Source organism: Hyla sarda, chromosome 1 (genome assembly GCF_029499605.1).
Source record: "Hyla sarda isolate aHylSar1 chromosome 1, aHylSar1.hap1, whole genome shotgun sequence".
NCBI lineage: Eukaryota > Metazoa > Chordata > Amphibia > Anura > Hylidae > Hyla > Hyla sarda.
In genome coordinates, this window is record NC_079189.1 from 392,341,814 (window position 1) to 392,363,573 (window position 21,760).

A 21,760-nucleotide genomic window follows, 5' to 3' on the forward strand; every position below is an offset into this window, starting at 1 on the left:
CCCGTAACCCTAACCCTAAACCTAACCCTAGCCCTAAGCCCTAAACCTAACCCTAAACCTAACACCTCACCCCTAAAGCAGCTGAGGTGTGTATTATGAGGTTGTGCAGCAGCTAAGGTGTATAATTATGAGGTTATGTGTTTAACCAGTGGTCGGTCTCTCTGTGAGGTTTGTGAAAATGCTGGAAAACCCCATTCATATATACCTAACCCTAATCAAAACCCATAATCCTAAATGTACCCTAATAAACTTCCAGACAAAGTGTTCAATAAAAAAAGAAGAATATATTTATTGATGAAAGTGCAAGAAAATTAAAGTGCATTTATTAAACAAAAACCCCATTATCACAATCCCCAAAAATAATGAAATTATATTTATTCAGCAAACCTCATCATGCTAAACCACATTAAATAAAAACAAATGACACAGTTTCCACTGAAATCACGTTTTCTTCAATTTCTCTAAAACGTCTTTGATCCTTGGTAAGTTCTTCTTCCATCGCTGCAGTCCAATGCATTTTCTCACCTCCTCTTCACTTGGCCGTTGATCTTGAAGCAATCCTGTCAAAAATAAATAAAAAAACGTATTAAGGCTTTGATATAAATGTGGCTGTTCCTGCTATGGCCACCTCCTGAGGTAAACTGTTCTATGAGGGTTATGTTACTCTTACCGGTTATATGCTGCACTCGCATCCTGTTCTGCAATTTCCTCCACCTATCATATAATTGTTGCCCATGGACAGCAGACTCAGCAAGGCATATTTTTAGAGGGGGTGGGTCCTTCTCCACATCCACAGGATACTTTTCAATGAATTTTTCAAACTCGTCCTCTTTTGATGTTATAACTGGCAAGGTAGCAGGTTTTTCCACCAGCAAGGTTGCAGGTTTTTCCACTACTTCAGATCTGAAGAAGAGACACAGATTTTAATAAATAATAAGATTTTATAATGAGAATAATAAGATCAATAATATTTTTAATAATATAAAAGAGTGTTCAACTACTTACTTGGAGGTGGTAGGAATATCTTTGCTCTCGTACAGCGTTGTCATCTCTGATGCTTTCACCATGTCCTCCATAATCTTCTCCCGATAGACACGTTCAGCCGTGTAATTAGAATGTGAAAGATATTTGGAAAATATATTTCTCTCATTGCTCTCTTTGCATTTTGAGGACACAAAGGTTTCTGCATTCCTTCTGGCCATTTGACTGGTCACTGTTTGTAATCCAAATCTATAAAACGTAGAAAGAAATAATAACATATTATTCAATTTGTACATGTTCAACCTGTAGAACAAAAATTGAGAAATCGATCAGTGCTAAGACATATATATATATATATATATATATATATATATATACACCTACTTACTTGCAATGAAATCTTGAGATATCTTGTGACACACAGTGAATCTTTTGACCAGTAGAGGAGATAAAAAAGTTCTTTATTTCATCCTTCCCCTTTAGAAATGTAGGTCTGACCTTGTTAAAATATATATCAAACCACTAAAAAAAGATAAGAAAATTCCAATTAGTTAGATCAATAACAGATATAACAGATCAAAAAAAGATACATTAAAGACAGATAGACAGATCTCAGATTGTATAATATAGGATATTTACCTTTTCCTCTTCTATAGTCAATACCAGCACAGCTAATTGATTGGCAGCCGTTTTATGTTCATGCACCGGAATGCCTACATGAGTTCCATGATGAGGATTTCTTTTTTTCCATTCATCTACCTACCAAATAAACAAAGTGTGAGATTGAAGTGCAAAGATAAACCTTTATATTTCATAGAAAAGCAGCAATATAGAAAATAAGGCTACTTACTGTCAAATTCTGCACCACTCCAGGTCGCTGCAGCTTCCTCAAAACAATTAGACACTCCAAATAGTTCAGAATAGTTAATTTTTCATTTTCAGTCAGTCCATCCTCATTTTCTGCCTTATTTAAAGCAGACTTGAAAGCAGGTTCTGCAATACTAAGGATGGATCCCAGGTCTGTTGGTTTCTGCACATCCTCTACAAAACATTTTTCTCTGTGGAAATAAAGTAATGAAAATTTGATAAATGCATAATATAAGAAAGTGAAGTTTGTTGAAGTATACAATTTTTGAAGTTAATAATATGTAATCATGTTTTTAACACCTACTTCTTTGCAATGTTTTCTTTGGATATTCCTTTGCTTAGTCTTTTCTGGAAGACCCTAAGCTGACCCAAATAGACACTAGCAACGTTATAAGCCTCCTTGTCTGTTATCGATAGGTCTGTTGCATCCATCAGATAAGATATAAACCTCTTCAAATTCTTCATGTAATTGAAGACGGTTTGATTAGTATTTCCTATATCCAGTAGCTTGGCAAAATATTTATTTGTCTTCTGAATATTATATATGAACTTCAGAGATGGCTTCTCATTATCCATATAATATAGGAAACGTGCAACATTCTCCACCTCTTGTTTGTACCTCACAACCCCTAAGGTCTTTGAGAGGTATGAAGCAAAATCTGAAATTGGTTTCTTTTCAAGGGAATGCCTTTTATACATCCCCGCTTCGGTCATCTTCCTCCTCAGTGGGTTTTTCCATGCAATGTTTCGCTGAACTGTTGCTGTTGCTCCGTTTTCTTTTTCTTCTTGCTCTTCTTCTTCATGCACTTCTTGTTCTTCTGGCTCTTCTTGTTCTCCTTTGCCTAGATCTTCTTTGTCTCCTTGGTTATTCTCTTGTAGTTCTCTATCTTCTTCTGTGTCCAAGTCATTGATAATTGCCTGTATTGGTTGACGTTCAGGGTCTTCAAAACTATAAGACAATGAGATAGAGTTTAATATCACATGCATAGAAACATTATATATATATATATATATATATATATATATATATATATATATATATATATATATATATACTGAGAAACACATTTTCATTACCTCTTAGGCTGACAAATAGCCATCTCTAGTTCTGTCTGTGTCCCAATTTCTTTCCTCAAACAATCGATATTTTTCTGTAGGATCCGATCTTCCTTAATTCCGCATCTTTCAAGTTGACTATTTTCAAGTGGAAAGACACAATTAATACTTTATAGAAACCAAATGAAAACAAATAAAAATACATCATATTATCATAATAGAGTATACAATAATACAAACCTTTGCATAGCAGGACCATTATAAATAAAAAAGCCACGGTTCTTCAGGAATCCAATCATGTTCTGTATGCATTTTCCGTTACACAACAGTGCCGCAACCTCACTGTAATTTATAGCAAGTCCCTTTGATGCTACATTGGACAAGCTCCTTTTCGCCCCCGCCAGGGTTTCTTTGATCTCTTCATCGCTGCCATGCTTCAGGCACTTCCGACGCAGATGGGTCCCCAAGACGTTGTCTATCTTGAAGCAGATGGGGCAGGTCATTGGGGTTCTGTTGTGCCTGTTGAATACATATATTATTATTATTAATAATAAAATGTACATTATGGGAAAAAAATAACGTTGTGACATAAGCATTTAAGATCAAATAATAATACATTATAAAAATACTTACACTTTGGATTCCATCTTAAAGTCTGAGCTTATAATGTGAGATATTCTGTAAAATATAAAGTAGAAAAATTAACACAGTTTTAAAAAAAGCTATTGGGTTAACAGCAAACAAAATACACAGTATGAAGAGTATACAGAAAAGAAATAGAGGGGAAAAATTTAGCAAATGCCCAGAGATCCTGTAGAAATAAAACACTGGAGATCCGATCTGATAAGAGAGTAGAGCTTCAGTGAAATTCCAGCAACAGTCTGTTAAGCTGAACTCAGAACTGCCCTTTTATACAAAAAGCTAGGGTACCTTGACCAATAGGAGCAAAGAACAATTTGGCATCATACAATTTTCATAGCAATAGAATACCATAGCTGCCAGACTTAATTTAATTAGCCTAACTGGAGCCAACAGTGAAACTAAAACCAGTTTTTCTAGTACCAGGTGCTAAAACTGGCACTGCCAAGCTGCCAAAGTTGTTAGGTGTGAAGTTTGGCAGCTAAGGTAGCCTATTGCAATGGTAATTGTCTAATGTGGAATGTGCCTACCCCGAAACTGCATGGGATGTACACTTAGTATTGCAACCTATATTTTTATATATAAAGTAATATTAAATGCACCTTATTTTCTACAGTATTATGATATGATTCTTAGTTTTATGTACCAGCGATTGACAATGTCACTGAATATACCCCTGCAATGTTGCACGTTTGTAGATATAACAAAATACTCTCTGATCAGATTGATATGTAACAGCAGTCTGTTAAACTGATCTCAGAATGTATGTATATATATATATATATATATATATAGAGAGAGAGAGAGAGAGAGAGTGAGAAAGAGAAAGAAAGAGAGAGAGAGAGAGAGAGAGAGAGAAAGAAAAAGAGAAAGAGGGAGAAAGAGAGAGAAAGAGAGAGAAAGAGAGAGAGAGAAAGAGAGAGAAATAGAGAGTACTTTGCAATATCTACAAGCATGCAACATTGTGGGGTGTATTCAATAACATTGTCAATCCCTTGTACCTAAAACTAAGAAGTATATATATATATATATATATATATATATATATATATATATATATATATATTATAGGTTGCAATACTAAATGTACATCCTATTTAGTTTGTAGCTATGGCAATTTCCAGAACAATAGAATACCTTAGCTGCCAGACATAATTTAATTAGGGACACTGGAGCCAATGTGGACACCTTGGAGCCACAAGCTACATGAAATGTTTGCACTCCTATTGGTCATGTTAGTCTATCTTTGTGTATAAAGGGCAGTTCTGAGATCAGTTTAGGTCAGACTGGTGTTGGAAATTCACTGACACTCTGATCTTCAATTTTGTGCTTTTTGGAACTCCGAACCATTTTGTGCTTTTTGCGATTACTTCATTTGAGGATTTTGATATCCTTTCCATTTGTCTTTTGGCTACTACTGCAAATTTTATTGTTTTGGCTCCAAAAGGAAAATCTTTAGGATATCATGGAGTCTGTACCCAAAATGTAAGTACATGTATTTGTTATAAGTATGTGTTTTAAAACGTAGACTAAAGTTGTATATACAATATGTGTTATTGTATCTTCATTTAGCTATGTTTTTACAATCTTCATTGCAGTGGTGGTACATGGAATGTAGGCTTAGTATTGCAACCTATATTTTTATATATATAAATACAGATTGCATTGCTTGTAAACACAGTAATATATGCTTATTTTATATAGTAATATTATATGCATCTTATTTTATATATAATTATATATAGTTAGACTAAAGTTGTATAAATAAATGAATAATCTAAAAAATTTGTCTTAAAACAGCCATAACAGAACTCCGATGACATGCCCTGTCTGCTGTATGCCCAACAAGAGTCTCTCTACACATCTGAAAAGAAAGTGTATGAAGCTAGACACTGAGGAGGCCAGGAAAGCTGCATTAGAATCGGCCAAAAAAATTCTGGTCAACATAGCATCGAAGGGCACTACCATTTTTTATGATAAGATCATGTCTCTGGAATCTCTGGAAAATGTTGTACCCTTTCTAGAGGACAGGGGCTTTATTATAGCAGGCAAACCAACTTCAAACAGGTATGTGCTACCTCTGTATGTATATAATCTCATGTGTGAGTCCATCCCAGTACCTAAATTCACATTTTATATTATAGGAATATCAGACACGAGAGAACATCTACCTCTCTGTCGGCTGCCACCTCCATATTGCAAGTAGCAGCCTCTCAAGTACAGCCATTTCCCATGGAAGACGATGAGGACACATTGCAACCTCAAGAGGATTTGGAGGTCCCACATGGCAATGTGGAGCCTGAAGAAAACATTGAAGATGTTTCAGCCGAGACCGAGGACCAATATATAGAAGAGAGAGCCAGCATTTCAGAAGAAGACCATGAGGAAGAGCAAAGAAGAAGAGAAGATGGAGAAGTTGAGGACACTGATGACATCCTGGATAGTCAGACACAGAGGTCAGTGTTCTATGACAGTCTATGTCTTCTCAGTATTGGTAAAATGTATTTATTCTAACTAGTTGCATTTTCCTTCTAAATTTTAGAATCCTACAGACAAAATGGACAGTGGATACAAGAAAGAAGATGATGGCTGAGGGGTTGTACCAACGTCATTCATTAGACAACCCAATGCTGAAGGGCTTTGCCTCCTATCTGAAGGACACTTTGAAGGTCAATAACTATAAACAGGAGGTTGAAGATGTTGCAAGATTCCTTTTTTACATGAACCCAAAGACTGTAAACCTGCAGTTCGTAAAGGATGTGGAAAAGGCCAACTCCTTCTTTACCAAGCTAAGGGATTTGAATCTAGCAAACCAGACCATCTTCAACTACCTGAAACATGTCCGGAGGTTCATGACCTATCAGCTTAGATCCACCAACCTCTTTACAAAACATCCAACTTTGTATAAGTCCTGCGATTTCTTTCACAAAGTTACCGAAGACATACAAAAGAGGTTGTCAAAAGGGATTTCTAGAGAGGTTGTCAGCAAACGGTGAGCTAGTCTCTCTATTAATATAAGTTACTCTCTGTAAATGTTTCTCTAGGTTACTTTTTAGCATTTGCATCAAAACATTTCTTGAATATAAAGATATAACACACTCCATAGCTTTGGCATCAGACAATCCCTGGTATCTAAAACTAAGAAGCATATCATAATACTGTACAAAAGAAAATGCATTCAATATGACTTTATATATAAAAATATAGGTTGCAATACTAAGTGTACATTTCATGCAGTTTCGGGGGCAGGCACATTCCATAGCTTTTGTATCAGACAATTTCCATAGCAATAGAATACCTTAGCTGCAAAACTTAATTTAATTAGTCACACTGGAGCCGACCTTGTGCCAAGGTGACAAAGGTAACAGTGCTAAGCAGCCAAACTTGTAAGGTGTCAAAGGTAGCCTATTGTTATGGTAATTGTCTAATGTGGAATGTGCCTACCCCGAAACTGCATGGGATGTACACTTAGTATTGCAACCTATATTTTGATATATAAAGTAATATTAAATGCATCTTATTTTGTACAGTATTATGATATGCTTCTTAGTTTAATGTACCTGCGATTGACAATGTCATTGAATATACCCCTGCAATGCTGCTTGCTTGTAGATATAGCAAAATTCTCTCTCTCTCTCTCTCTCTCTCTCTCTCTCTCTCTTTCTCTCTCTCTCTCTCTCTTTCTCTCTCTCTCTCTCTCTCTCTCTATATATATATATGTAATATCCTATATATCTTATTTTTAGGTACCAGGCATTGACAACCACTTCGAAGACACCCCAGGAATGTCGCAGGCTTCTAGATGTGGCAAAACCATCATTCATACAGTGTTTAAAGGATGTACAAGGTGGAAACACTGATCGAACAGCATATCTAGAAATAATTTATTATTTGGAGGCCCTGCTTGTATTGAAGCATCTGCAAAGACCAGGGGTAGTGGAAAATATGACTGTGAGTAACTTTTTCATCCTCTTTTTTTCATATTTATTGTTGGTTTGCTTTTCTGTCCATTAAACTTTTCCAACTCTTGGCTCCTAGGTTTCAGAGTGGAAAGAACGTATCTCCCACTCATATAATGGGGAGAAACTTTCTATAATTGGTGTTAAGCTACATAAGACAGCTTCACAGCAAGTGGCTACTTTTGTGCTAAACAAGGAGGAAGAAATGGTAAGCTTTATCTAAGTTTATGGGTTGACATAATGTGGAGAAAATGAATTTCAATAATTTCTAATATATTTTTTATATATATTTTTTTTCCCACAGTGGTTTAAAGTCTACTTTGAAAAAGTGAGACCAAATTTGGTACACAGAAACGCTCCAAAGGAAAACTTCTTCATATCGACTTCTGGAAAAGAAATATATAATGTTTCAAATGACCTCTTGCGGTACCACAAGAAGTAAGATTAAAAAGAGTCACTTATCATTTCAAAGTGCAAATATAGTGCCATATTTTATGTGTTTACCATCTTCTTTTTAATTCTAGGTTCAAACTTCCGGAAATCTCTAGCCAGCTTGTCAGAAGAGTTTGTGAGACATGGACCGTTCCAAATTATTCTGATTCAGAAAAGAATATGTTTGCCAAATATCTGGCGCATACAAACCTCACGGCTGAAAGAAACTATCGGGAAAAAACCCTTACAGATATTTGCCATGGCTACCAGCTAGTAGTACAAGCAGGGCAAGTTATGGAAAATGAGCCACAAGCCAGCACCTCAAGGTACTTGATTGTGGGAGTCAAAGCAATTATAGCTCTGCAATATTGATTGCTAAGTCATTTATGTCTTTTTTATTTCCTATAAAGAAATCTGGAATCGAGTCTCCTTCATCCTGGCTTGCCCCATGATCATCTTCTGGATCCAAAGGATGACGACAGCCAACAAGACGAGGACAAAACTTCCCAGGACACACTAAGTGACCAGGATGATACTGGCTGGACTTCAAGGTAAATAGACTGTCAAAATAATATCATTGTGTTTTGCTAATGAGTGGATGCTTTCTATGATTGCATATTAATGTTCATATATGTTTTATGTGCAGAGCAAAAGCTCCCTCAGTGCCAGCTATGTCAACGAGGTCACAGAGGCAGAGGCAGGCAGCACCAGCAAGCTCGATGTCAAGAAGATCAAGGAAGCAGAGGCAGACACCATCAGCAAGCTCTAGCAGGTAGCTATACCAGACATTGATTGATTTTATTTGGTGGATAATCACAAATCTTCCAGTGAATGTCCTGATATCAGGTTATAACGTTGGACTTTCTTCTTTCTTTTTTATTCCTCAGAAGGACTGAAGATTGCCGGAGAAGTACTAGGCTTCGAAGAAAATGAGTCCAGCCATGATGAGATCAAGACAACACTGACAGAGGCCAAAATAAAGTTGGTTAATGATGTTGCAGTGAATGTTCTGATATCAGGTTATAACGTTGGACTTTCTTCTTTCTTTTTTATTCCTCAGAAGGACTGAAGATTGCCGGAGAAGAAGTAGGCTTCGAAGAAATGAGTCCAGCCATGGAAGTGCATGAAGCATAGCAGCGATGATGAGATCAAGACAACACTGACAGAGGCCAAATAAAGTTGGTCAATGATGTATCAAGGTGCTTGCTATGAGGATCGCTGAGCTGTTATGAGACAGAAATTCACGGAAAAACATGTTTGGCTTCATAAGGGAAGGCACATTCATCATATTTATCCATATTTATTTATTAGGTTACTATAGGTTAAAAATGTCACTTATAATTTTCAAATTGTAACATAATGTTTCTGTTTTTACTCATGGAATAAATTAGTTGCTTTTTTCAGGCCTACTACTGGAATGTGGGTAGGTGTGAACAGAAACCACTCCTTGTGACTAGGTGTGAAATTTGGGCACCTTGGAGGTGTCAAAAATTTTCATTATGTTAGAAGGTGTCATGTTTTGTCTCATACTGCAATCTCATTGGTCACTGACTTACATAAATACAGCTTCCAGAAACTAGGCCAGCAGTTCACTTTTTGCCAAGCTACTGGAAGCAAGTTCTCAACTCCTTCTTAGCTGGACATTCATCTCCTGGACTGTTCTCCTAGACTGCTCTTCTGGATCCTGGCCTCTCACAGTTTTATTAAGCAAGCATTTTGAATTGTTATATATTTAAATCAATATCTCTTTATCTCTTTCAGAAAAGATGGCCTCATACCAGAAGGAAAACCGCACTCCATTGGGCTGCAAGTATTGCATGAGAATGCAAGGAAAGCTGTCGGTTCACCTCCGCAAGGTGTGCATGAAAACAGCAACTGAAGCTGAAATCACCCAAGAGGTGGAGGAAGCAAAGAAGAGAATGCGTAAAGTTGCGGAGTCTTTGAGTATTGTCTTCTATGACAGCGTCAATGACAAGAAGAGTGGATTTTCCAGTGCACAAGAGTTCTTTGTAGATTTTTTGGAGCGTCATGGATGCATTGTAGCAGAAAAACCATCTGAAAAGTAAGTAATATATACTTTAGTATCTATCAACCTATCTATCTATCTATCTATCAATCTATCAAATGTTAATGCTGATTTTATGTGCATCCTTAGGCAACCATCTGATGAAGTTACTGAACAGGATCAGTAAGTTTAATTTCCTTTCTAAAATTTTGTAATATGGGTGTATTATAACACTACAATGATTCTAGTGTACCCACTAATGGATAGTATGCACATTAATTGTTCACTGTTTGTTTCAGGAGTAGCTCTGTAACCCTAAGAAGAAAATTGACTGAGGCTGGTGTCCACAAGAAGCATGATGTGAATTCTCAAATGTTTCTGAACTTCAGAGAATACCTGGCAATTCAGTTCTCAGAGTTGGGCATAAGGCAAATGGTTTGTATGATTTTTCTATCACTTTGTATGCATTACAGGAACCTTGTTAGGCATTGAATATCTTAACTGACATCTATGTCTTTTCTATCAGGTAGAAAATGTTTCCCGCTACTTATATTTCATGAGCCCGGATGAGATCTCTTTGGGATTTCTCAATGATCCAGAGAAAACCAAACTATTTGTGAGCACCCACTTGCGTTTGAAGACGACTATAAGCACCATCAAAAATTATCTTAACCATATCCAGCAGTTCACTAGATTTGTGATTTCAGAAAACTTCCATGAAACCATTGGGGAGGACACCAAAGAGTCTGCCCAGGCCTTCCTTGCAGAACTGAAGAACATAAATGAAGAGATTAACCAGAAATTCAACAAAAAGCCACAAAAAATGTAAGCATGGGTTAGGCCATTAGAACTAAATAATTAGACAGGGGGCGGTGGGAATATAGTCCCAAATATTTTGTAGTTACTACCTTATTAATATTGGTATTGCATGGCTCTGTATAGTTTATGATTTTTTTAAATTAACCCAACTATGTTTATTTTTTTCTTTATCAGCGACAGACATCTAAACCCTATGGATTGCCGCAGAGTACTAGCAGCAGCAAAGCCCCATGTGGTAAACATGTTCTCTCGGTCAGTCGGAGATTGTGGACTAGATGACAAAGATAAGACCATCACATGCTACTACCTTGAAGCTTTGCTGATTCTTAATCATCTTCGCAAACCATCTGTGGTCCAAAACCTGATGGTTAAAGATTGGCTGGAGAGGAAATATACCACCTATTTTGATGGAAGCACCAAAAAGAGGGTCTGCATTGTGAAAACACAAGGGACTGCTATTGCGCTTACGGATGAAGAGGAGCTGGTAAGTGTTTAAGAAAATAAATTATTTATTTATTATTTATATCATAGCGAGGCAATTCCTTAACACTTGTTTCCTTCCTATAGCTGTTCAGCATATACTTTAAAGATATCCGACCAACCCAACTGGCAAAGGAATCAAAGACAGTGGAGTTCTTTGTGTCGTGCAAAGGAAAACGAGTCACAAATCCCTGCAATGACTTAAAGAGACTCCATGAGAAGTAAGTAATCAGTAGGTCTGAGAATAATTAGGTATTATATTTACTGTCTTGCACCACTAAAGTGTCCTGTATCACTGCTAACAATGCCTTTTTTTATGTCCTTTAGGTTTAAGATGCCTGTAGTATCTGGAAAAGAGGCAATAGAGGCATTTGATCAGTGGGCTGATGACAATCTATGCCAGGAAGATAGAGACACTGTTAATAATTATATCCACCTGGACATCAGCCGACTCGGATTCAGTAAAAATGCAGTTATCCAGGGTATGCATATTCTCACCACATTGAGTGGTGGAAATGAAACTGAGAGCAGTGGACCGTCTCATAAAAAGAGGAGGAGAGAAGGAGAAGAAGAAGAATCAGAAGAAGATCAAGAAGAAGCAGAAGAGGAAGGAGGAGCGGAAAGCACTGCAAGCATTGAAGACCTTGTAGACCTTAAAGAGGAGAGCTTCAAAAGATTACTTCAAATATATCCTTTAGGCCTCAACCAGTCCCCTCCATCCTTAAGTGTATGTAGGCAGGCCAGCCAACTCAATGCACAATACTGCCTGGATAAATGGAGACGAACACAATATACAGATCGTATCAAGGATGTTGTTGGTAAGTTTCTTATTAATATTTCCCTTTTTCAACTGCATTCTAATTGAAATGACGCAATTGTTAGGGCAGCAATGTTATTTATTTGGTATACTAACTGTCACCTTTTACTTTTTTTTCTTGTGTAGATCATTTCAGGAATCTTCCCAGCAAAGAACAAGTGAAGGCTTATATGGAACATCAGGCCTGGGACACCAATGTGCCAAGAACATTTGACATTCTGCAGGCCTGGAGACCTCAAGAACCGAGAAGAAAAGAGGACACTATGGAACATGTTAAAGCTTTAATAGACTCCCAGGAGTGGCCAGGACTTGTTGCAGTGGAGGATAAAAAAACAGGTGGTCACTCCCTTAAAACCAGTCGGGTTTTTCAGAAAGGAGAGATTGTATGTGACTATCACGGAGTCTTAATGGACGGCAAGGAGGCTGAGGAGCTGCAAAAAACATTGACTGATGAGAAATGCTATAGCTTCTTCTTCCAGGACAAAGGGAAGAAGATGTGCATAAATGCGACAAATATACCTTGCCTGTGCCACCAAGACATGTTGTCGACTTTTGGGAGGCTGATTAATCATTCATGCAAAAGAGCAAATCTAAAACCTGTGGTGAAACATATTAAGGACGGAAAACAGCCAGTTATTCTCTTTGAGGCCAAGAGAAACCTGCCACCTGGCACAGAACTGTTATTTGACTATGGTGTCCGTAAAAACTCATTTGGTGAAGGAAAAGATCTAAGTTGGCTTGAAACTTGACCTCATGCTACTTTATTTATTGTATGTTTGAATTTATTGTTATAATAAATAATGCTATGATTTGTCAAAGTGTAATATTAAGATAATTGGGGAGATTTACCAATCAGCCTTAAACCCTACATGTCCTTTTTCTCACAGCAAACAATCACAGCTCAACTTCTATATTTTAACAAAGCTCTGGTAATGTGAAAGTTGAGCTGTGATTGGTTGCTGTGAGAAAAAACAGACAAGAAGGGTTTCAGGCTGATTGATAAATCAGTATATTCTTGTTAAAATGTTTTTTTCACCATTCTGTTAATTATTCTTAAATTATTGAACTGTTGTTAGATTCGATTCACTCATCTTTAATTATGATGTTTTTTTTTTTTACCTTTGCATTATTAATAAAGTTATTTTACTTATTCCAAAATATAAAGACTCTATGTGAATTGATTAAAGTGCATTTATTAAACTAAAAAACCCATTATCACAGTCACTCGGTATAAAAAAAAAGTCTGTCTGTGAGCAGTGCCATTCAGGGCATTATACATGAGATAGAATGGTGCAATGAATCAATAAGGCTTCCAAAGATCTTTATTTTACAGGTAACCGAGAATTGGGTAATGGGGACCGCTGACGGTCACCACTACCCAATTCTCGGTATAAAAAAAGTCCACCTGTAATAGAAGCAGTGCCATTCAGGGGATTGTACATGAGAGTGAATGTGAAAATCAATAAGCCTTTCAAAGACCTCTGTTATTTTACAGGTAACCGAGAATTGGGTAATGGGGACCGCTGACGGTCACCATTACCCAATTCTCGGTATAAAAAAAGTCCACCTGTAATAGAAGCAATGAGATTCAGGGGATTGTACATGAGAGTGAATGTGAAAATCAATAAGCCTTTCAAAGACCTCTGTTATTTTACAGGTAACCGAGAATTGGGTAATGGGGACCGCTGACGGTCACCACTACCCAATTCTCGGTATAAAAAAAGTCCACCTGTAATAGAAGCAATGCCATTCAGGGGATTGTACATGCGAGTGAATTCGAAAATCAATAAGGCTTTCAAAGACCTAAGTTATTTTACAGGTAACCGAGAATTGGGTAATGGGGACCGCTGACGGTCACCATTACCCAATTCTCGGTATAAAAAAAGTCCACCTGTAATAGAAGCAATGAGATTCAGGGGATTGTACATGAGAGTGAATGTGAAAATCAATAAGCCTTTCAAAGACCTCTGTTATTTTACAGGTAACCGAGAATTGGGTAATGGGGACCGCTGACGGTCACCATTACCCAATTCTCGGTATAAAAAAAGTCCACCTGTAATAGAAGCAATGCCATTCAGGGCATTATACATGAGAGAGAATGGTGCAATGAATCAATAAGGCTTAAAAAGATCTTTATTTTACAGGTAACCGAGAATTGGGTAATGGGGACCGCTGACGGTCACCACTACCCAATTCTCGGTATAAAAAAAGTCCACCTGTAATAGAAGCAGTGCCATTAAGGGGATTTGCATGAGAGTGAATGTGAAAATCAATAAGGCTTTTAAAGACCTAAGTTATTTTACAGGTAACCGAGAATTGGGTAATGGGGACCGCTGATGGTCATCATTACCCAATTCTCGGTATAAAAAAAGTCCACCTGTAATAGAAGCAATGAGATTCAGGGGATTGTACATGAGAGTGAATTCGAAAATCAATAAGGCTTTCAAAGATCTATGTTATTTTACAGGTAACCGAGAATTGGGTAATGGTGACTAGAGATGAGCGAACTTACAGTAAATTCAATTCGTCACGAACTTCTCGGCTCGGCAGTTGATGACTTATCCTGCGTAAATTATTTCAGCCTTCGGGTGCTCCGGTGGGCTGGAAAAGGTGGATACATTCCTAGGAAAAAGTCTCCTAGGACTGTATCCACCTTTTCCAGCCCACGGGAGCACCTGAAAGCTGAACTCATTTATGCAAGATAAGTCATCAACTGCTGAGCCGAGAAGTTCGTGACGAATCGAATTTACTGTAAGTTCGCTCATCTCTAATGGTGACCACTGACGTATGTTTTTTTTACCTTTGCATTAATTAATAAAGTTATTTTACTTATTCCAAAATATAAAGACTCTATGTGAATTGATGAAAGTGCAGGGAAATTAAAGTGCATTTATTAAACAAAAAAAAACATTTTCACAGTCACTCGGTATAAAAAAAAAAAGTCTGTCTGTGAGCAGTGCCATTCAGGGCATTATACATGAGAGAGAATGGTGCAATGAATCAATAAGGCTTCCAAAGATCTTTATTTTACAGGTAACCGAGAATTGGGTAATGGGGACCGCTGACGGTCACCATTACCCAATTCTCGGTATAAAAAAAGTCCACCTGTAATAGAAGCAATGAGATTCAGGGGATTGTACATGAGAGTGAATGTGAAAATCAATAAGCCTTTCAAAGACCTCTGTTATTTTACAGGTAACCGAGAATTGGGTAATGGGGACCGCTGACGGTCACCATTACCCAATTCTCGGTATAAAAAAAGTCCACCTGTAATAGAAGCAATGAGATTCAGGGGATTGTACATGAGAGTGAATGTGAAAATCAATAAGCCTTTCAAAGACCTCTGTTATTTTACAGGTAACCGAGAATTGGGTAATGGGGACCGCTGACGGTCACCATTACCCAATTCTCGGTATAAAAAAAGTCCACCTGTAATAGAAGCAATGAGATTCAGGGGATTGTACATGAGAGTGAATGTGAAAATCAATAAGCCTTTCAAAGACCTCTGTTATTTTACAGGTAACCGAGAATTGGGTAATGGGGACCGCTGACGGTCACCATTACCCAATTCTCGGTATAAAAAAAGTCCACCTGTAATAGAAGCAATGAGATTCAGGGGATTGTACATGAGAGTGAATGTGAAAATCAATAAGCCTTTCAAAGACCTCTGTTATTTTACAGGTAACCGAGAATTGGGTAATGGGGACCGCTGACGGTCACCATTACCCAATTCTCGGTATAAAAAAAGTCCACCTGTAATAGAAGCAATGAGATTCAGGGGATTGTACATGAGAGTGAATGTGAAAATCAATAAGCCTTTCAAAGACCTCTGTTATTTTACAGGTAACCAAGAATTGGGTAATGGGGACCGCTGACGGTCACCATTACCCAATTCTCGGTATAAAAAAAGTCCACCTGTAATAGAAGCAATGAGATTCAGGGGATTGTACATGAGAGTGAATGTGAAAATCAATAAGCCTTTCAAAGACCTCTGTTATTTTACAGGTAACCGAGAATTGGGTAATGGGGACCGCTGACGGTCACCATTACCCAATTCTCGGTATAAAAAAAGTCCACCTGTAATAGAAGCAATGAGATTCAGGGGATTGTACATGAGAGTGAATGTGAAAATCAATAAGCCTTTCAAAGACCTCTGTTATTTTACAGGTAACCGAGAATTGGGTAATGGGGACCGCTGACGGTCACCATTACCCAATTCTCGGTATAAAAAAAGTCCACCTGTAATAGAAGCAATGAGATTCAGGGGATTGTACATGAGAGTGAATGTGAAAATCAATAAGCCTTTCAAAGACCTCTGTTATTTTACAGGTAACCGAGAATTGGGTAATGGGGACCGCTGACGGTCACCATTACCCAATTCTCGGTATAAAAAAAGTCCACCTGTAATAGAAGCAATGAGATTCAGGGGATTGTACATGAGAGTGAATGTGAAAATCAATAAGCCTTTCAAAGACCTCTGTTATTTTACAGGTAACCGAGAATTGGGTAATGGGGACCGCTGACGGTCACCATTACCCAATTCTCGGTATAAAAAAAGTCCACCTGTAATAGAAGCAATGAGATTCAGGGGATTGTACATGAGAGTGAATGTGAAAATCAATAAGCCTTTCAAAGACCTCTGTTATTTTACAGGTAACCGAGAATTGGGTAATGGGGACCGCTGACGGTCACCATTACCCAATTCTCGGTATAAAAAAAGTCCACCTGTAATAGAAGCAATGAGATTCAGGGGATTGTACATGAGAGTGAATGTGAAAATCAATAAGCCTTTCAAAGACCTCTGTTATTTTACAGGTAACCGAGAATTGGGTAATGGGGACCGCTGACGGTCACCATTACCCAATTCTCGGTATAAAAAAAGTCCACCTGTAATAGAAGCAATGAGATTCAGGGGATTGTACATGAGAGTGAATGTGAAAATCAATAAGCCTTTCAAAGACCTCTGTTATTTTACAGGTAACCGAGAATTGGGTAATGGGGACCGCTGACGGTCACCATTACCCAATTCTCGGTATAAAAAAAGTCCACCTGTAATAGAAGCAATGAGATTCAGGGGATTGTACATGAGAGTGAATGTGAAAATCAATAAGCCTTTCAAAGACCACTGTTATTTTACAGGTAACCGAGAATTGGGTAATGGGGACCGCTGACGGTCACCATTACCCCAATTCTCGGTATAAAAAAAGTCCACCTGTAATAGAAGCAATGAGATTCAGGGGGATTGTACATGAGAGTGAATGTGAAAATCAATAAGCCTTTCAAAGACCTCTGTTATTTTACAGGTAACCGAGAATTGGGTAAATGGGGACCGCTGACGGTCACCATTACCCAATTCTCGGTATAAAAAAAGTCCACCTGTAATAGAAGCAATGAGATTCAGGGGATTGTACATGAGAGTGAATGTGAAAATCAATAAGCCTTTCAAAGACCTCTGTTATTTTACAGGGTAACCGAGAATTGGGTAATGGGGACCGCTGACGGTCACCATTACCCAATTCTCGGTATAAAAAAAGTCCACCTGTAATAGAAGCAATGAGATTCAGGGGATTGTACATGAGAGTGAATGTGAAAATCAATAAGCCTTTCAAAGACCTCTGTTATTTTACAGGTAACCGAGAATTGGGTAATGGGGACCGCTGACGGTCACCATTACCCAATTCTCGGTATAAAAAAAGTCCACCTGTAATAGAAGCAATGAGATTCAGGGGATTGTACATGAGAGTGAATGTGAAAATCAATAAGCCTTTCAAAGACCTCTGTTATTTTACAGGTAACCGAGAATTGGGTAATGGGGACCGCTGACCGGTCACCATTACCCAATTCTCGGTATAAAAAAAAGTCCACCTGTAATAGAAGCAATGAGATTCAGGGGATTGTACATGAGAGTGAATGTGAAAATCAATAAGCCTTTCAAAGACCTCTGTTATTTTACAGGTAACCGAGAATTGGGTAATGGGGACCGCTGACGGTCACCATTACCCAATCTCGGTATAAAAAAAGTCCACCTGTAATAGAAGCAATGAGATTCAGGGGATTGTACATGAGAGTGAATGTGAAAATCAATAAGCCTTTCAAAGACCTCTGTTATTTTACAGGTAACCGAGAATTGGGTAATTGGGACCGCTGACGGTCACCATTACCCAATTCTCGGTATAAAAAAAGTCCACCTGTAATAGAAGCAATGAGATTCAGGGGATTGTACATGAGAGTGAATGTGAAAATCAATAAGCCTTTCAAAGACCTCTGTTATTTTACAGGTAACCGAGAATTGGGTAATGGGGACCGCTGACGGTCACCATTACCCAATTCTCGTATAAAAAAAGTCCACCTGTAATAGAAGCAATGAGATTCAGGGGATTGTACATGAGAGTGAATGTGAAAATCAATAAGCCTTTCAAAGACCTCTGTTATTTTACAGGTTAACCGAGAATTGGGTAATGGGGACCGCTGACGGTCACCATTACCCAATTCTCGTATAAAAAAAAGTCCACCTGTAATAGAAGCAATGAGATTCAGGGGATTGTACATGAGAGTGAATGTGAAAATCAATAAGCCTTTCAAAGACCTCTGTTATTTTACAGGTAACCGAGAATTGGGTAATGGGGACCGCTGACGGTCACCATTACCCAATTCTCGGTATAAAAAAGTCCACCTGTAATAGAAGCAATGAGATTCAGGGGATTGTACATGAGAGTGAATGTGAAAATCAATAAGCCTTTCAAAGACCTCTGTTATTTTACAGGTAACCGAGAATTGGGTAATGGGGACCCGCTGACGGTCACCATTACCCAATTCTCGGTATAAAAAAAGTCCACCTGTAATAGAAGCAATGAGATTCAGGGGATTGTACATGAGAGTGAATGTGAAAATCAATAAGCCTTTCAAAGACCTCTGTTATTTTACAGGGTAACCGAGAATTGGGTAATGGGGACCGCTGACGGTCACCATTACCCAATTCTCGGTATAAAAAATAGTCCACCTGTAATAGAAGCAATGAGATTCAGGGGATTGTACATGAGAGTGAATGTGAAAATCAATAAGCCTTTCAAAGACCTCTGTTATTTTACAGGTAACCGAGAATTGGGTAATGGGGACCCGCTGACGGTCACCATTACCCAATTCTCGGTATAAAAAAAGTCCACCTGTAATAGAAGCAATGAGATTCAGGGGATTGTACATGAGAGTGAATGTGAAAATCAATAAGCCTTTCAAAGACCTCTGTTATTTTACAGGTAACCGAGAATTGGGTAATGGGGACCGCTGACGGTCACCATTACCCAATTCTCGGTATAAAAAAAGTCCACCTGTAATAGAAGCAATGAGATTCAGGGGATTGTACATGAGAGTGAATGTGAAAATCAATAAGCCTTTCAAAGACCTCTGTTATTTTACAGGTAACCGAGAATTGGGTAATGGGGACCGCTGACGGTCACCATTACCCAATTCTCGGTATAAAAAAAAGTCCACCTGTAATAGAAGCAATGAGATTCAGGGGATTGTACATGAGAGTGAATGTGAAAATCAATAAGCCTTTCAAAGACCTCTGTTATTTTACAGGTAACCGAGAATTGGGTAATGGGGACCGCTGACGGTCACCATTACCCAATTCTCGGTATAAAAAAAGTCCACCTGTAATAGAAGCAATGAGATTCAGGGGATTGTACATGAGAGTGAATGTGAAAATCAATAAGCCTTTCAAAGACCTCTGTTATTTTACAGGTAACCGAGAATTGGGTAATGGGGACCGCTGACGGTCACCATTACCCAATTCTCGGTATAAAAAAAGTCCACCTGTAATAGAAGCAATGAGATTCAGGGGATTGTACATGAGAGTGAATGTGAAAATCAATAAGCCTTTCAAAGACCTCTGTTATTTTACAGGTAACCGAGAATTGGGTAATGGGGACCGCTGACGGTCACCATTACCCAATTCTCGGTATAAAAAAAGTCCACCTGTAATAGAAGCAATGAGATTCAGGGGATTGTACATGAGAGTGAATGTGAAAATCAATAAGCCTTTCAAAGACCTCTGTTATTTTACAGGTAACCGAGAATTGGGTAATGGGGACCGCTGACGGTCACCATTACCCAATTCTCGGTATAAAAAAAGTCCACCTGTAATAGAAGCAATGAGATTCAGGGGATTGTACATGAGAGTGAATGTGAAAATCAATAAGCCTTTCAAAGACCTCTGTTATTTTACAGGTAACCGAGAATTGGGTAATGGGGAACCGCTGACGGTCACCATTACCCAATTCTCGGTATAAAAAAAGTCCACCTGTAATAGAAGCAATGAGATTCAGGGGATTGTACATGAGAGTGAATGTGAAAATCAATAAGCCCTTTCAAAGACCTCTGTTATTTTACAGGTAACCGAGAATTGGGTAATGGGGACCGCTGACGGTCACCATTACCCAATTCTCGGTATAAAAAAAGTCCACCTGTAATAGAAGCAATGAGATTCAGGGGATTGTACATGAGAGTGAATGTGAAAATCAATAAGCCTTTCAAAGACCTCTGTTATTTTACAGGTAAACGAGAATTGGGTAATGGGGACCGCTGACGGTCACCATTACCCAATTCTCGGTATAAAAAAAGTCCACCTGTAATAGAAGCAATGAGATTCAGGGGATTGTACATGAGAGTGAATGTGAAAATCAATAAGCCTTTCAAAGACCTCTGTTATTTTACAGGTAACCGAGAATTGGGTAATGGGGACCGCTGACGGTCACCATTACCCAATTCTCGGTATAAAAAAAAGTCCACCCTGTAATAGAAGCAGTGCCATTCAGGGGATTGTACATGAGAGTGAATGTGAAAATCAATAAGCCTTTCAAAGACCTCTGTTATTTTACAGGTAACCGAGAATTGGGTAATGGGGACCGCTGACGGTCACCATTACCCAATTCTCGGTATAAAAAAAGTCCACCTGTAATAGAAGCAATGAGATTCAGGGGATTGTACATGAGAGTGAATGTGAAAATCAATAAGCCTTTCAAAGACCTCTGTTATTTATACAGGTAACCGAGAATTGGGTAATGGGGACCGCTGACGGTCACCATTACCCAATTCTCGGTATAAAAAAAGTCCACCTGTAATAGAAGCAGATGAGATTCAGGGGATTGTACATGAGAGTGAATGTGAAAATCAATAAGCCTTTCAAAGACCTCTGTTATTTTACAGGTAACCGAGAATTGGGTAATGGGGACCGCTGACGGTCACCATTACCCAATTCTCGGTATAAAAAAAGTCCACCTGTAATAGAAGCAATGAGATTCAGGGGATTGTACATGAGAGTGAATGTGAAAATCAATAAGCCTTTCAAAGACCTCTGTTATTTTACAGGTAACCGAGAATTGGGTAATGGGGACCGCTTGACGGTCACCATTACCCAATTCTCGGTATAAAAAAAGTCCACCTGTAATAGAAGCAATGAGATTCAGGGGATTGTACATGAGAGTGAATGTGAAAATCAATAAGCCTTTCAAAGACCTCTGTTATTTTACAGGTAACCGAGAATTGGGTAATGGGGACCGCTGACGGTCACCATTACCCAATTCTCGGTATAAAAAAAGTCCACCTGTAATAGAAGCAATGAGATTCAGGGGATTGTACATGAGAAGTGAATGTGAAAATCAATAAGCCTTTCAAAGACCTCTGTTATTTTACAGGTAACCGAGAATT

The 21,760-nt window shown here is 38.2% G+C and overlaps 2 protein-coding genes across 3 annotated transcripts; one reads left to right on the top strand and one right to left on the bottom strand.

The window, feature by feature from the left end:
• Positions 1-309: 309 nt before the first annotated feature.
• Positions 310-5,833, bottom strand: LOC130276387 (uncharacterized). The gene is made up of 11 exons (XM_056525684.1): positions 5,715-5,833; positions 3,538-3,582; positions 3,145-3,423; positions 2,926-3,042; positions 2,153-2,797; positions 1,832-2,039; positions 1,621-1,740; positions 1,370-1,503; positions 1,006-1,230; positions 671-903; positions 310-560 (listed from the first exon to the last, which is right to left on the bottom strand). Exons 1-11 carry the CDS (start codon positions 5,795-5,797, stop codon positions 442-444), a joined length of 2,208 nt encoding a protein of 735 aa, XP_056381659.1. The 5' UTR covers positions 5,798-5,833; the 3' UTR covers positions 310-441.
• Positions 5,834-8,715: 2,882 nt separating this feature from the next.
• Positions 8,716-13,165, top strand: LOC130276382 (uncharacterized). 2 transcript variants are annotated; one of them, XM_056525663.1, is made up of 9 exons: positions 8,716-9,133; positions 9,696-9,996; positions 10,090-10,122; positions 10,239-10,374; positions 10,466-10,764; positions 10,933-11,242; positions 11,326-11,459; positions 11,566-12,056; positions 12,182-13,165. In XM_056525663.1, exons 1-9 carry the CDS (start codon positions 9,121-9,123, stop codon positions 12,802-12,804), a joined length of 2,340 nt encoding a protein of 779 aa, XP_056381638.1. In that variant the 5' UTR covers positions 8,716-9,120; the 3' UTR covers positions 12,805-13,165. The 2 variants fall into 2 exon arrangements, with proteins under 2 accessions (XP_056381638.1, XP_056381646.1); XM_056525671.1 differs by having other exon boundaries at positions 9,701-9,996.
• Positions 13,166-21,760: the final 8,595 nt, after the last annotated feature.